Source organism: Micropterus dolomieu, linkage group LG16 (genome assembly GCF_021292245.1).
Source record: "Micropterus dolomieu isolate WLL.071019.BEF.003 ecotype Adirondacks linkage group LG16, ASM2129224v1, whole genome shotgun sequence".
In the NCBI taxonomy this organism is placed as follows: domain Eukaryota; kingdom Metazoa; phylum Chordata; class Actinopteri; order Centrarchiformes; family Centrarchidae; genus Micropterus; species Micropterus dolomieu.
In genome coordinates, this window is record NC_060165.1 from 19,819,429 (window position 1) to 19,835,380 (window position 15,952).

The 15,952-nt window shown below is 41.1% G+C and overlaps 1 protein-coding gene across 1 annotated transcript in view; it reads left to right on the forward strand.

Annotated features, from left to right (window-relative positions):
- The window catches only part of ntn4 (netrin 4), a 30,084-nt gene extending 20,533 nt beyond the window's left edge, over nucleotides 1-9,551 (forward strand). The window contains exons 6-10 of the mRNA XM_046072447.1: nucleotides 6,508-6,721; nucleotides 6,837-6,931; nucleotides 7,230-7,298; nucleotides 7,668-7,841; nucleotides 8,370-9,551. Of these exons, the coding sequence (XP_045928403.1) occupies nucleotides 6,508-6,721; nucleotides 6,837-6,931; nucleotides 7,230-7,298; nucleotides 7,668-7,841; nucleotides 8,370-8,509 (692 nt within the window). The 3' untranslated portion in view covers nucleotides 8,510-9,551. The remainder of the gene's footprint in view (nucleotides 1-6,507; nucleotides 6,722-6,836; nucleotides 6,932-7,229; nucleotides 7,299-7,667; nucleotides 7,842-8,369) is intronic.
- Nucleotides 9,552-15,952: the final 6,401 nt, after the last annotated feature.

Genomic DNA, 15,952 nt, shown 5'->3' on the forward strand with positions numbered 1-15,952 from the left:
TTTGAGAGCCTCCGTAGCTAATCCAGGGGCGTTAGGTCACATCCAAGGAAGTGGGACAGTCACGTCTGTGACGGGATGCTCTGCATTTGATGTGATCTGGTGTATAAAAGTCGGCCCGTTAGCTGATTGTGGCTCAGCATATTGTTCAGTGACTGCTACAGAGTCAGTGTATTGCTGACATAATATAATACAAATGTAGTCTTAATTTTGAGTAATTGTAGGTACCGCTATGTCAAACATGGTATTCATGGTACTTATACAGAGGTACAACATTTAATTAATAATCCTTAGTGGTGTCAAGAAATATTTTAATATCCTAGGCAAAACAAAAATTAGTCAAATCTGACCAAAAGAAGGGGATCCATATCTAATATTTTTTTAAACTGACCACATCATAAATCTTCAGAGAGTTGTTGCATGATTTAGTCCTGTCAAAGGAATTTCACTCTAAATATTAGATGAAGGGATGTTTCCATACTCTATGTTTTGACATGGTGAATCCATAACCGTGTCGTGTAGAACACACTGTAAAATGTCATAAAGCGTAATTAATCATACCAGTGTTGACTAAATGTTACTGGTGCAAATCATAGCATTAACCTCATACACACCACACTGGCACAGCGCTCTCGTTCTCTCAAGGAATGCAGAGGACTGGGATCACAAGCTGGGACGTGCTGGATATCACTTACTTCTGATGGGCACCTGGGACCTGGCTCTGTGTGTGTGAGACGGCTGACGGCCCACGCACTATCGAAGGTTGACATCGTAGTTAATCATCAGATGGTGGCATTCCTACGTCTTGACTCAAAGCTCAACACACAACCTTTGTTTGTCCATCTCTGCTTGATTTGCCATTTTTCAAATGTGACTCAGAGCAGGAGGAGCTTCAGTGTAATCATTGGTTGTAGTTGTGCATGTGTGGGTCCTCTGTGTGCATGTGTGTGTGAGGGTGGGTGGGTTAGGCGGCGTGCTGTCCTCCTGTGATGGGAAAAGTCTTCAGTAAACAAACGATAGTCATCCATAAACACACAGCAGTGGCTACATTCTCCCTCTGATTATCTGTCAGATTTGACCCAGTGAGCTCAGACCTGCAGGTATTCTGGACTCACACATGATTACTAGAATGTGTGTGTGTTTATGTAGACACACAGTGAACTTAAAACAACTGTCAATTTGCACCAGACCATTCAAAAATTATTGGGGGGGGAGGGGGGGGTTGTATATCAGCCCAGTGGTGTCACAGTTGGGATATCGCATGTTTTGCTTAATTCTTTTTTATACCAAGAGATCCATTATAACCACAATACAAAAAAATCCTTATTTTAACTCTTTAACTCCCTCAACTCACCCCACCAACCCCATACAACACTACAAACAAACAGTGGAGTAATAAACAGTAGAGAATATACAAACATCAAACCATTAGCACAGAGATGCTAGCATGACTATAGGGTGCATCAAAGGGTTAAGCTATGTTCACACTACGGGCCTCAATGCTCAATTTCAATTTATTGCCCAGATCTGGGTTTTTTTGATTAATTATTCACATTGTTTTTCAAATGTGACCCATATCAGACTTGAGTGTAAGCTGGCCACGACCTGAAAATGACCCGCTGTCGTACGGAAGTAAACATTGAGGCTACAGACATCTATGGTTTTATATTAATGTTGATTTCCAAGGGAATTCATGAGCAAATGTGATGACAAGGAGAGAGTCCACCTCAATCGCTGCTGTCCTCCATGTTTGCATTCACCACAGAACTGTGCTGATCGCTCTAGAGTGACATCAGGGTCGTATGAATTGTGATCTGACCGTCTAGACTGAGGTCATATTTAGAAAAATCCAAGCTATATTTGATTTGGACCACATATGAAAGTGTCCCAAATCCAAACTGGGAAAGATCAGATTCCATGTGAGTTGTTTACGCTGTTATAAAACAAATCTGATCTGAGTCACATATATGCAAAAAAGTTTTATTTGGGTCACTTTGGCCTGCAGTCCGAACACAGCCTAAGTCTACGTTTTTACCCATACATCTTTAACCTTGTCACAATCATACAGCATGAATGTCAACCTCTTATGACAGTGCCAGCATAAATAATTTTCTCTTAGTTTGAGCCTTGCCATTCTGCTTGGAGTCCATTAGCATCAATCTTATCAGGGCCTGATAGCTGATGAATTGCATTTGGACTTATTTTAGCAAAGGTATGCCAACATGATACAAACTTATCCCATTGTTGTTCTTCAGTAATTCCCCCTATGTCTTCTCCCCATGGCAATTTAAGACCATTAAGTTTAGGTGTGTTGTCTGATAAGGTCATAGAAATTACAAAAAGAAACCCAGACATGTTATAGCGATTGGATTTCAATGATTGATTTGGGTGTTGAATTTTTTGCACCTGAAAGGGCTAAAGATCCTCACTGACAGCAGATTGATAGAAAAAAAAAGGAGTGATGGCATGCTTGGAGAACCCCTCAGACAAAGGTAGAGGTTGTGAAATCCCGCTGCAGCCCGCTCACTGACAATGGAGGAATTTCCCTCCATCGTGAGGAACATTTTTTTCATACCAAGTTCCGAGAGGCCCTGGAAAGAAAAGAACTCCTGTCAAGCTCGTACACACCAAAACACTTTAGCGGAGGGGAAAGTTACAGTGTTTGTATATATACAATGTGTGTGTGTCTTGTGTCTTGTCATGTCTCAGCACTCGTGAAGTTTTCACTGTCAGCTCCTGCAGTTGACCGCTATCTTAGACACACACACACATACACACACACACACACACACACACACCTCTATTTGCACACAGGAGTCCTTGTGTAGTGACCTCTTCAAATGCTCATAAATTCTCACGCAGATATGTAAACACACACGCTCACCAAATGCATCATGTTTTGGCTTTATAGAACAGAAGTGGTGCTGTGATCTTAGTTAATTAGTAACCTGTGGGGGCTGCTCTCTAAACAACAGTGTGGACAAGGCCTGATGCGCACACACACGCTCAAAGCTTCTGAGTCCGTATATTAAATCTTGTCTTGTAATGGTTGGCATATTTCTGGTATTTGTGTCATGTGCATACATGTCACGTCTATAAAGTCTATAAATGTGATATCTTTTATGATTTTATTGATATAGCACCGTTCGGACTTGATATGGTTTATCTTATCTTTGTTTTCCCGGGTGATTCATCTGATAGATCACCTGGTTTGGAGCTCAGGGAGGTTGATCACATCGTTTTTATGGACTGAAAGATGTGCATAATCTGTAATCCGAGAAGTCAAATGTGGGAAATGTGCCATTACTGTTTCTGCTTTTTACTGTGGAAATTCTGAGAAAAATATCATTTTCACATAACCCAGTGCAAGTACAAGCCTACCTTCCAGCCACCCTTCTCTTATGATTCTTCTTTCTGGCACAGCACCCGCAGTAGACCTAGAACATCAACTCCAGCCTGGACTTTGTCTGACATTGTCCGCTGCAAAGACAAGTCCTATAATTTCCGTGCTGTAAACTCTTTAAGTCTTAAAATGGCCCCAAATACTTGAATCAGCAATAATCGATATTTTTATAATAACTATGTATTAAATGACAATGTGAGAGGGGTCGCTTGTAATGTTTATTACGTAGCTTTATAATGGGTTTCAGCTTATTCTTTAGCTGTCCGGCCCACCTTACTGTTTTTGTTCAACCTCACTGCTATAGTTTTTCGGCCGTGGCAGGCTGCAGTTTTTAGCAGAAAAACTCTAAAAACCTGCTACCTGCTTAGCACCAAACCACAGACAGACACAGTTAGACACTGGTTAGCTGGTGAACATACTGCAGCATTTAGCAGACATTTCCCCCAGGAGTTGGTTGAGACCAAAAAGAGCTAAAAAAAATTTGCAAGTGACCGAAAACATAATAGTGAAAAAGTTAATTTAATGTTGCTCCAAACAATCACGTTTATATATATGGCAGTGACTAAAAAATACTTTTCTGTCAATCCACTAATTGACTTTTTCAACACTACTGTTACACTCTGTCTGAAGATGAAGGACCACATGATGATTACTCTATCACATTTGCAAAGTTGTATTGCATTCAATCATCAATCCGTTTGTAAAACATCAAATTAGGCTTGAAAGTATTTATGTAGAAACTTCTTTGTGGTAACACTTTAAATATAAGGAATGTTTTAATAATATAATGTTGTGTCATTCCTGACCTTTTTGCATCCGAGCTGCCATGTACATGTGAGGTAAAGACACTTTTAATTGCACATGTTTAATTGTGTGACATTACTGTGTGGGTATGTCGATAGCCTAAGAGGGCTCTCAATAGTCCACAAAGTGCCCAGAAAGATGGAAATTTGAACATCTACAATTACATAATAACTGGACACCTTGCCTAATACAATCGAAACTACTAAATGGACTGTGATTGTTTTGTCAGCTACTGTTTCCAAGGTCAAGAATTAATTTTCAGTCTCGGCCTTAGAAGTGTTTTTTAAGAGCGCGCAATCTTGTAAATTACTTTATAGTCGACTGTATGAGCAGTCATGTGAATTTAACATCATATCATGAGCTTTGAGGAAACACAAACTCCCAAACTACTACTGCAAACTCTGTAATCTGTAGTGAAACGCAGCATAAATATTTTTTTAAAATAGGTGAGCGTGCAGGCAGATAGGACTCTGGGTGTACAGTAAGTAGTAAGTCATTCACTGCCAGTCAAGCTTCAAGCATCATTAAACAGCAGAGAAATGGCTCCCAACAACGCCCCCTCTTTGTTTCTCTCTCCTCGTCTTCTACCTCTCCTTTACTAGCCCCCCCTCCCTGTCTGCCCCTGAGATAGGGACAGATTTATGGGGGCCTGACACCACTAGAAAGACAGCAGACAGTAGTTTTCTCAGACTACCAGTGGAAATGTGTGGGTGTGTGCATGTGCGTGTGTCTGTGTGTGCAAGTATATTGTTTTTGGAGGTTGTTTAAAGAACACCCTATCAGCACACAATTAAAGGGGACAAGAGGGAGGGAGAAAGCTTGAGAGTGTATGTATGTGATAAGAAAAAGAGAGAGGCCTTTATAGTTCAAGCTCCTGCAACAATACCAGACAGACAAATAGAACAACTGATAAATGATGAAATACTTGGTAATAAATAAGAATTCGCATGTCAGCAAACTGTCAGCTTAAATGACCTTTAGACTCAGTGCTCTTGATTTTAAAAAAAAAACATTTTAATGTTTTCTTGGATATATTTTTAGTTTTACTGATCTATTCAGTTTAACTTTTTTTGAAGAACAAAAATATATATATATATATATATATATATATATATACATATATATATATATATATATGAGTGGTGTGCAGAAGAGGAATCCTACTGACTTTGGTGATCCTCTGACTTTTCATTTAGCAAAAAGTATCTTTGTTTAGGGTGTTAGCATGCCGACATTTGCTATTTTCCCCCCACTTACCAATCTTTGTTGGCAAAGGACTTGCAACATGTAACAATAACAAGAACAAAACAAAAATTTGGGAAATACATTCACATTTTTCAAACATTCTTGTTAATGGATTTTTTGGTAGCTTTGTTTTCAGATATTTTCATTTTGAGCCTTGTCTTGTCCATAAAGAAACAAACCAGATATTTCCAGTAGAATTTTCTCCATATCCATGAATTGGTGGATTTATGTTGTATCTTTCGACATTTGCTAAATGGCACTAAACACAAAGTACAGCTGAGTCTGATGAAAATGTCATTAGTTTGCAGGTATTTGGTCATAAATCAGGATAAAGCACTGGAAAAACCTCATGTCAACCTTATGGTAGAACTGGAGGAAAAGTCAGAGGATCACCAAAGTCTTTATTGTGAATATTGTTGAGATATTTCAGTCTGGACCAAAGTCTTGGACTGGGTTACTGACAGTGCCATCCCCACTTTCTTTCTCATGGGTGCTGTGGCTTTTAATTGAAATATTTAAGCATTCAGAGTCAAGCAACTTGCATTTCTAAAAACATCAACATATCAATGAAATGAAATGTGATATAGCACTTTGGTAGAACCACAGAATAACATCACCTCTGTTTGACTCCAGTGCTGTTTTTAAAATTAAAACCACATTTTTGGGGGGGGTGTTGTGGTGAGACAGTGGTTTCAAACACACAATATTTAACCACACAGTCCCTGGTTTGATTCAGACCGGAAAGACCTTTATGTCACCCGTCTGTCTGTCTGTGTATTTCCTGTTTAACTCAGCTATGTTAAAATAAAAATCAGCCAGAAAGCCTTCAGACCACATCTGGGCTTCCTGTAACAAAAAGGTTGTTGCTGCTTGCCTGAACTGTATCATTCTCCCTCTTGGCCGTTTCTGTGCCTTCTTTCTTTTCTTCAGCTTTACAGAAGAGGTTTGAAAGTATCTCTGAATCACCATTTTCCCCAAAACTTTTGCTAACTATATATCAATGTCAAAATGCATCATGCAAAACCTTCAATTTCTAAACTCACTCTCTTCTCTCCCAGCGTGCAGCTGTCACCCCTTGGGCTCTATGCCCTTCCACTTGGCTGACGGCTCACTCTGCGACCCCTCCAACGGGAACTGCATCTGTAAACCTGGAGTAGGTGGAGCCCACTGTGACAGGTGCATGGTGGGATACTGGGGCTTCCACGAATATGGCTGCCGTCCATGTGATTGTGCAGGAGACTGTGATCCATTTACTGGAGACTGTATGTTTGGGTGAGTAAAAAAAAACATCCAACAATTCCAAAACCCATCCATTTAACATTTGTTTAGGATAGATTACCATTTATATTCCTATGTATTCTGCTAATGTTGTAATGTGTTTGTGCAGCTCTGATCTGGATCTGTACAACGTAGAGGTAAACTCCAGCGAGCCAGTCAGGATCTTCAGAGCAGACGAACTCTTCTCTGCTCTCCACTACTCAGGTGAGACTGTGTGTGTGTGTGTGTGTGTGTGTGTGTGTGTGTGTGTGTGTGTGTGTGGCGTATTAAGAGTTTCCAAGTGTCCTTTCTCCTAGACCCCCCACCACCACCATGTAACTGCAGCTTTCATAGGCACATTCCTCACTGGACACACACACACACACACACACATACACGCACGTGCTTGCATTCTTAGGACGCCATTCACAGTATCTTAGACCACACACGTACACGTACACACACACATAAACACACAATGTCAATCATGTTACAAATATGAATCTGTGTCTGTCTCCTGCAGAGAAGTGTGAGTGCAAAGAGCAAGCCCTGACCAACAGTAAACTCTTCTGCACCATGAATTATGCATACGGTAAGAATTTCCTGGAAAGTAAAAAATCAAGCAAGTTTTTTGAGTTGCTAAGTGCATTCCTCATTTTCTCATTGTGTACTGTATGACAATTAAAAGATAACTTATTACATCCTGGGTCTTAGAGGTCTTTATGGGTCCAAAATTGTTGTCCTGATTTAAGACAATTCTTCTTCTCATGCTGAAAACAGTGAAATAGCTCATCTGGTAGTTTGCAGTTGCTAAAGAAGAAAGCAGTGTCCTCTGTTTGAAACTTGTGGGGGAAATGTTGTGTGTTGTAGCACCTTTCTTAAAATCAAAAACACATAAACTCTCACACAAACATGTACACTGAAGGTCTCATTACATCTCGTCTCTCTACCTGACTCTTAGTACTGAAGGTGAAAGTGCTGTCCGCCCACGATAAGGGCTCCCACGCTGAGGTGGAGGTCAAAGTTCAAAAGGTGCTCAGTCAGGACACCAAGGTGAAGATACAGCGGGGTCGGGTTACTCTTTACCCCGAGTCCTGGACTGCACGGGGCTGCACCTGCCCCATCCTCAACCCAGGTCTGACAAACACAAACACTCTCCTATGATTGTCTCATTCCGAAAGGGAGGTTTCAAAAGATACCGAATGTTATGGATTAAAATGGGTGATGTTTTCCTTTAATAATACATAAATATATTAAAACTTCCCTCTGAAACCCAGAATAATCATAATAATTAAGGATAAGCATACATATGTGTTAAAAATCAGATCACACAATTTAATCAGCTACATTTATGCATTAAAGATAAATGTAATGTTGGGACAGCAGGAAATATACTGAGAAACAGACTAAAGCTCTGTTGGCTTTGGTCTTTTCAATAAAAAATATATAGAATATCAGCACCTTTACTGATAATGTACAACAAGGTGTTCTGATATAAAATGAAGTACAAGCCAGAAACAAAACATGAACATTTTTATACAATTACACAAAAATATGCTAGCTTTTGTTTAAAGGTAATAATGCAATACATCTTGAGAAGCAGTAAGTACAGCTTCTGTGGAAAGTGGAAATTGTGTCCCTGACCTTTGACGTCATTCTTCAGGGGTGGAGTACGTTGTGGCTGGCCACTCGGACCGTAAGCAGGGTCGCCTCCTGGTCAACATGAAGAGCTTTGTCAAGCCCTGGAAAGCCAGCTTGGCGCGCAAAGTCCTCACGCTACTCAAGAAAGACTGCAACTGGTAGAACGACCATTTAAACACTGGAGGACAGACGACACATGGACAGACGGGACTTTTTAAAAAAATACAAAACAACACCTTGGATTTGTGTCTTCCTGTCGCTCAGATGTGGAATATTGAATCGCACAGGTCTGGGAGCAGGTTCTGTGGGGCCGAACTGAAGTGACTGAAACCCCTTTTTTTTTTTGAGGTGGTAGACTGCATGAGCTAAAAGCACACAGGACTTAATTTTATTAAGACATATCTGTCTCGCACATTCCTATGTAGGATTTCTTTTGCAAGAAATTGAGGAATTCAGCGCCAAGGCCAAGTGCTTTCTATTTTGAGTGATGCCCCATGGACCCATAGACGTACATTAAAACATGCACGCACTAAAGAAAACTGAATCTCTTCCTCTCTGCAGCACTTTAGCCTAAGATGGACTGAGGGAATATGGACACACAAAGAGAGGAAGATGTAACACCCACACACTAAATGATCCCCAGACATACATTGTGGATGTAGTGTATGTGTGTGTGTGTGTGTGTGTGTGTACGTGTATGTGTGTGTGTGTGTTGCTGACATAATGTGCAAAGCACCCAGAGTGACGCTGAACAAGCCATACAAGCCACTACAGGTGGTTAAATCTTAGCCAGTCCAGGTGTGCCTGTGTTGAAATCAGAGTGAATGGGTTTTACCCCGAACGTGAATGTATTTACCTGTTTTGCAAATGTGTGCGCGCATGTGAGACAGAGAGAGAGAAAGTGGTTGAATGCAGAGGTATGTTACGAGCACAGTCCAGATTCAGTCCAGCTCTTAAGCTTTTCTGTAGGTTTGTGTACATTTTCAAAAACAACCGTTCCAATGTTTATGATACTGCGTTATGTATGTTGATTCATCTCATTTTACACTCCACTGCTAAATTCAGAAACATGTTGTTATTCCTTCCTTTGTGCTCTTGTACAGTATTATTTGTATATATCTATATAAATATTATTGTTCATCTCCGTTTAATTGTTTTTGAATATGGTAATATTAAAGGATAATTCCAGCTTATAACAACATTATTTTCACAGTTTTGGCCATTATATATATCGGTGTAATAATGCTGAGATCTGGTAACAAAGAAACATTGCTTTAAGAAAGTCCAGTGTGGCAAGAAACACAGGTGGTTAGACGATCAGACAGTTTAGCACAGCCAAAATGTCTGTAATAATTGGTGGTGATGGCGCATAGATAAGATGTTTGCCTTTGGTGTGGGAGACCTGGGTTTGATTCCCACTGTGAGACATCCACCATTGTGTCCCTGAGCAAGACACTTAACCCCTAGTTGCTCCAGAGGCGTGCGACCTCTGACATGTATAGCAATTGTAAAGATAAAAGCGTCAGCTAAATGAATAAACGTAAATGTAATAATTCCTCACTGGACCGGAAAACTGTGAGTGCACAAATATGCTAAACCAGGAAGTCGGTCCATACATTGTGATAAAAAACTCTCAAGGGGCCGCTATGAGCTGAAAGTTGAGGGCCACGTGAGCAACAGAGAGTTGTGAAGTTGTTAATAGGATGTTTTTCAGTAGCTTTTCTGGCTTGTCTACCTGTTCTGTTGAAGAAGTAAAGAAGCACATAACCCAGTTATCTTAGAAAATTAGTATACCTTAATCAACAGCTTCTTATCCAACCTGTCCTTTATTTATCCTTTTAGGCAAGCGGCAACCTCGCGGGCTGAAAAACTAAGCGAAGTACCATTAACTGCAGTTCATCGAATGGCCACTTGAGACTGGCTCCAAAAGCATGTCAATCACTATTGACCTCCATGTTAAAATGCCCGAACTTACAGCAGAAATAAACAGCCTGGTACAAAAAAAAATCTCTATAGCTAATTTCCCCCTTAATGACAACTGTACGAGGGTTTATTTTAATATAACTCACCAGTCTGAATTAAATTAAGGCTTCAAGTTATGCATAATTAAGGTTGGGCCACTTCGAGTGGCAGGTGGGTGCTGTCACATGTGGCTAGCCACAGCAGTTCGGCCCAACGCTCCACCTCTTTGCCCATTTTTGGATTAGCTGGGAGTTAGGTGAGTCAAGCACTGCCAAGATGACTCTTCCAAAACCTATAGGTGACGTCCAGGAGACTACGTTTATTTTTTATACAGTCTATGGCCTGAAGTAGTTTTGACAAATTGTGATTTGAACAAAGCAAAACATTCAAATGTAAAAATTGTTCATTTGAGAGTGACAAACTAAAGCAAGCCAACTGTCCTGCAAAATATGGCATTAAATCCATTACAAATATTCATGCAAACATACCTTCAAGTTGATTCAATTTTGAAACCCATATTTAAGAATCTCTCCGGGGCGGCTGTGGCTCAAGTGGGTCCCATCTCCTCCAGTCTACACATCGAAGTATCCTTGGGCAAGAATACTGAACCCTGGGTTGCAGCTCCAGCCACTGGGGTAATTAACAATAAGGTAGTGAGTACGACATTACAAAGCCAAAAGATGCAATGGCCAAAACTACAAGAATTAGACCCAAGTTGTAATAAACCAAACGTATCCTTCAACAGGTCACAGCAATCTCTCTTTGTCATTGTAACCTTGTTGCCAGCAGAACTATTCAGTTGATGTATCTGCCCAGGCCTTGAAATACTTCACATAAATTGGACAAAAATATCCTTATCACCCTGCTCTCTTTCTCACACACACACCTCCTGTTCCTCTCTCCATGTCCCTTCAGATTAAGTCATCCATCACTCTCATTCCCAAAACACTCTCCCCTACATTCACACAGCGCCACAGAATGTAGACCATAACAGAGAGGCCGGGGCGAGCACACACACTCTGTTTGGGTTTAGGCGCCGTGCGTGTTTTCCACCACCTCCTCGCCCAGTAGCTGTGACGTGGTTGGCTGAGAGGTGTGGACACATTCCTGGCGCGTCGAGCAGCGCTCCGCGGCAGGCCGGGTTAAAGGTCACTCACCTGTCTGCCGGCCTCGCCTCCACATCGAGAGGTGAGCGGGAGTGGATGTTTTTTTTCACAGCTGTGGCCGGATAGCCTCCTGTACCCACGTTTCCTCACTCATGGCCCATTCACAGATTTGTGGCAGGGAGGTCACAGCTCCTCCGAGCTTCTGCCAAGCTGTCCAGACTGCAGGGGAAGGGGTGAACGAGTGCATACGGGAAGAGGAATGTGCCTGGAAGGAATGCCTCGGTGCCAGAGGTGGAAAGTAACTAAGTACTCAACTACTGTACATGAGATACTTGTACTTTACTTGAGTATTTCCATTTTATGCTACTTTATACTTCTACACAGCCCCGTTTCTGAGGACAACATTTTACTGGTTACTTCACAAATAAAGATTTTACATTTATAGCTCATAAAATACAATGCATTGTTAAAATCAATCCACTGGTTCCCAACCTTTTTGGCTTGGGGCCCCCTCACAAAAAACCCCGTCTAGTTGGGGTCTCTTGTCACATTTCAGATGTCTATAGCCAATGCAGTAGTATTAGTTTGAGGAAGGTCACAGTCTCCTCATCGCTCCACACAGACCTGATGTTTTCGTGTCATTAGTGGACGTCAAAGTCACGTGCTTCATGTACATCATGGTTGATTCACTGAATCTGTTTCCATTGCACTTTATGACATTTTCTTCTCAGCAATATGCCAACTTTGTCACCTCAACCAAGGTGTTTTTGCGATATTTCGATATTGGAAATTAGCATAAAAAGAGGTGGATGGAAACACACTTTATCTGAGTTTTTGAGCTTTTGAGGGCCAAAGAGGTTAAATTTTCCAATATTACATAAAAAGCAAAATTCAGAGAAAAGTTTTTAACAAAAAGAAAACTACTTTTTGTATCAGAACTTTTCTTTTCTCTCCCGTTAATCATCTCATGACATTTCAGGGAGCCTGACCCCTACATTGGGAACCACTGGATTAACTGTATATTAGTTCAAACTATATAGCTCCACCTCGACCAGCTACAGTAAAATGCTGCCCAGTATTAATCTAATAATGTCATATATCATAATATGTCAGAGGGGAATTTTTACTTTTGATTACATTTTTCTTATCTTAAATGTGGGACTTTTACTTGTAACAGACAAATTTTTCATCATAATATTGGTACTTTTACTCAAGTAAAGTACCTGAGTACTTGTTCCAGTACTGCTCAGACCTTCAGGTTAGTCGTGGGGAGGAGGTGTTTTATGTGGTGGGAACTTGCCTTGAAGTGTAGACGCAACAGGGAGCCACAAAATCATGAACTGCTGCGGCTGAACCATGGACCTCCACTCTCTGTCTCTTTCTCTCTCTCTCTTTCTCACTGTGTCTCTTGCTCGCTCGCTCACTCATTGTCTGCAGATTGAGTGGCCATTCTCAGCTCAGTGATGGAGATGTCCTGTGGGGGGTTGCATGGTGTGGGAAACTAGTTGATGAATGAGTGTTTGGCATGCTTGCACAGATGCATAGTTTGCTCCAGTATAGTTTATGTGTGTGTGTGTGTGTGTGTGTGTGTGTTATTGTAGTAATGGCGAATGCATGCATGTGTGTGTATAGGAGTGTGTGTGTGTGTGTGTGTGCCTGTATGAACACAATGCCCTGCTTGTGTTGGTATAGAATGGAGTTATGGCCTTTGTCCTGTCAGCATTCTTGTGTTGCTATTGGCCTCGGAGTGCATGGCAGCTCCCGCAGGCTCGGGGACAATAACCACCCCCACCTTTCCCTCCTCTCGCTGGGAGTCACAATACCCCTCTTCGGCAGCACCCATCACCCTGAGACAGACGCCCCAAAACTGGCCTGCTATGGGTGTCACACAGTTACCAGCACCCAGAGATATCCTGAGGAGGGCAGGAAGAAGGAAAATAAAGGCAGAAAATATAGAAAGAGGGGATTTCTCCTCATAAATATGGTCAGAGGAAGTGTGTTCTGGATATGTGAGTCATGTGTTCAGTATTATCCCATCAGCTGTGATTCACTTACAGAGGAAATGAGAAGATTATGGCTGTCCACAGAACCCATCCATGCTCTTTGGTTTTTACTTAATTGCACACAAAGACACACACATGCATGCACACATGCATCAGGAATGTTTGTCTACCTGAAGAGCATTGGAGCAAGCCAGAACAGGGAGGGCGATGTTGACATAGCAGAGCGATTGAGACGCTACTGCTGATTATTATACAGCCATGCAAACAAGGACCTGATGTCATCAAGTCATTATGAACAAACCCACGCATCAACTTGACAACAGACAGTTTGGGAGAACAGTCACTCATGACAAGTTGGGACACTCTTTTAAAAAACAGATTAAACATCAGAAGCTGACGAGTAGCCAACATTAACATTCAGCCTCATCTACCAGAGCAGGCAGGCTGCAAATCTCAGAGCAGAAATTACAGGAGATGTGTTTGTTTACAGGCTGTAAAGCATTTCCCCTGGTCTCACCTGGCACCTGTGTTTTCACCCGCCACAAAACCAACACCGTATCCAGCTGCGTTAACACCACCATGAAACCACCGGAATGGCTTCCTTTCACTGAAATTATCAACCACCTTTCAATGAAAACAGGTTGCAAAGGTGCATGTTTCTCTCTGTGTGTTTATGAATTTCTACTCTTGTGAGGTCCAGGTGACAAACCCTTTCAATGCAGCTGCAACTCTGTTGGTCCTCACTTTTGCAAAACAGTTAGGACTTTGAGTTTGTGGTTTAGATACGGTATGTAGCCTACTGATTTATTTAGGAGTTAGATTCTATTTATTTTACTTCACCATCCAAGCAAACAGTCCTATCTTTCTAACCACCACCAACCACTGTTGATGCCTCTATTTGCCTTGTTCAGTCATGCAAGTCAGTTTTTCATTCAAAACAAAACATTATTATTGCTGCCCTAAACATAACCTTGGGTGCCAGTAGAAACAGATACAACATCAGGTGTTTGGTCCAGCAAATTTTAAAGGAATAGTTTGGTATTTTGGGAATTGTACTTGTTTGTTTTCTTGCTGAGCAGTAGATAAGACAATCATCACCATTCACATTAAATCTGAAGCCACAGCCTGCTGCAGTTTAGCTTAGCTTAGCACAAAGACTGGAAACAGGGGGAAACAGCTAGCCTGGCTCTGTTCAAAGATAAACATTATGTCTTTAATCCCTACAAAAGCATTATGTTGACTATTTTCTGTCAGGGCAAAGTGACTTCCTGGAGTGTCAGCTGCCTCACAGTGACGTCAAGACTCTATAGGGTTTGTCTCTATACAATTAGACTGAACAGGAAAACAGTTTAAAGGTGCTCTGAGGAGTTTTCTGGCAAATTAACAAAAGGGTTGTTTACTTTCAGTGTCTCACCGTAACATACTGTGTGTAACCTGAAGGTCTAACAAACATAATTAACACATTTACTCCCTATTAAACATTTCCAATTCAGATTTTTTTGAAAGATTTTAAATTGTGATTTGTTTATTTCCTTGTTTATTTGTTAGCAGTCATCTTCTTCCTTGCCTTTTCTTTGCATATTACAGCCACCAACTGTTGATCAGTGGAATAGTGTAAAAATCGTGTATCAAACCACCCATGTCCTTGTTCGCTTGCAAGATACAAACACAACACTGTCCCACTCATAAAACCAGTGCTCCATATGGTGGTCAGAAACGACATGAGGTACCTTTAATTATATGTAAATGTCAGCCTTTAAAGCTGCAGATTTTTGACCACTAGGGGCTGAGAAAACTTTACGTTACAGCTAATGTGTCAGTAAATAATACCTACTCACACACTCAGCAGACACAGAACAACATTATCATCCCCTATGAGTAATATGTCTGACCACCTGATGAATGTAACTCCAATAATCACTGGCATCTCAGTTTCAATCGGCACCAACTCTGGGGGAAAATATGTGGCTCTTTAGCTTCTAACAAATGTTATCTGTTTACTGTTTTTGTGCTGGGCAGCTGGGTTTTATCAGCTTGTGTGATAAAAGCAAGGCTTCATGTGAAAATTGACACTGAACCAGTAGTTACCAGCATTACAGTAGAAATGCCATAAAACCAAAACAATAAAAGAAGCACCAAAGCAAGGTTGAGCTGCAGCACTGAGGGATATAAATCACTGTTGTTGTTTTTTTATTCTGAGTTAAACTACAAAGTGTTGATTAATGCAGCTTTAAAGATAGAAGTATGTGAATCAACATAAGGTACTCAGAAGTACAGTAACAGAAAAATGTGTGTGTTTATGAGAGAGAGAGTGCATATGAAAAAAGGACAGGGAGGGAGAGAGGGAGGCAGAGTTAGCATGTGTGGACATGAAGGCGGTAAAGGCCCGGGGATACAGAGGGAGAAAAACATTAGAGGTGATCCACAGGCATTGCATGGCACATCAACACATACCTCTTTCTCTAAGTCACTCACAAACGCCCCTTAATCTCTCTCACACAAACCTCTGGTCCACTGACATACACACTTGCATA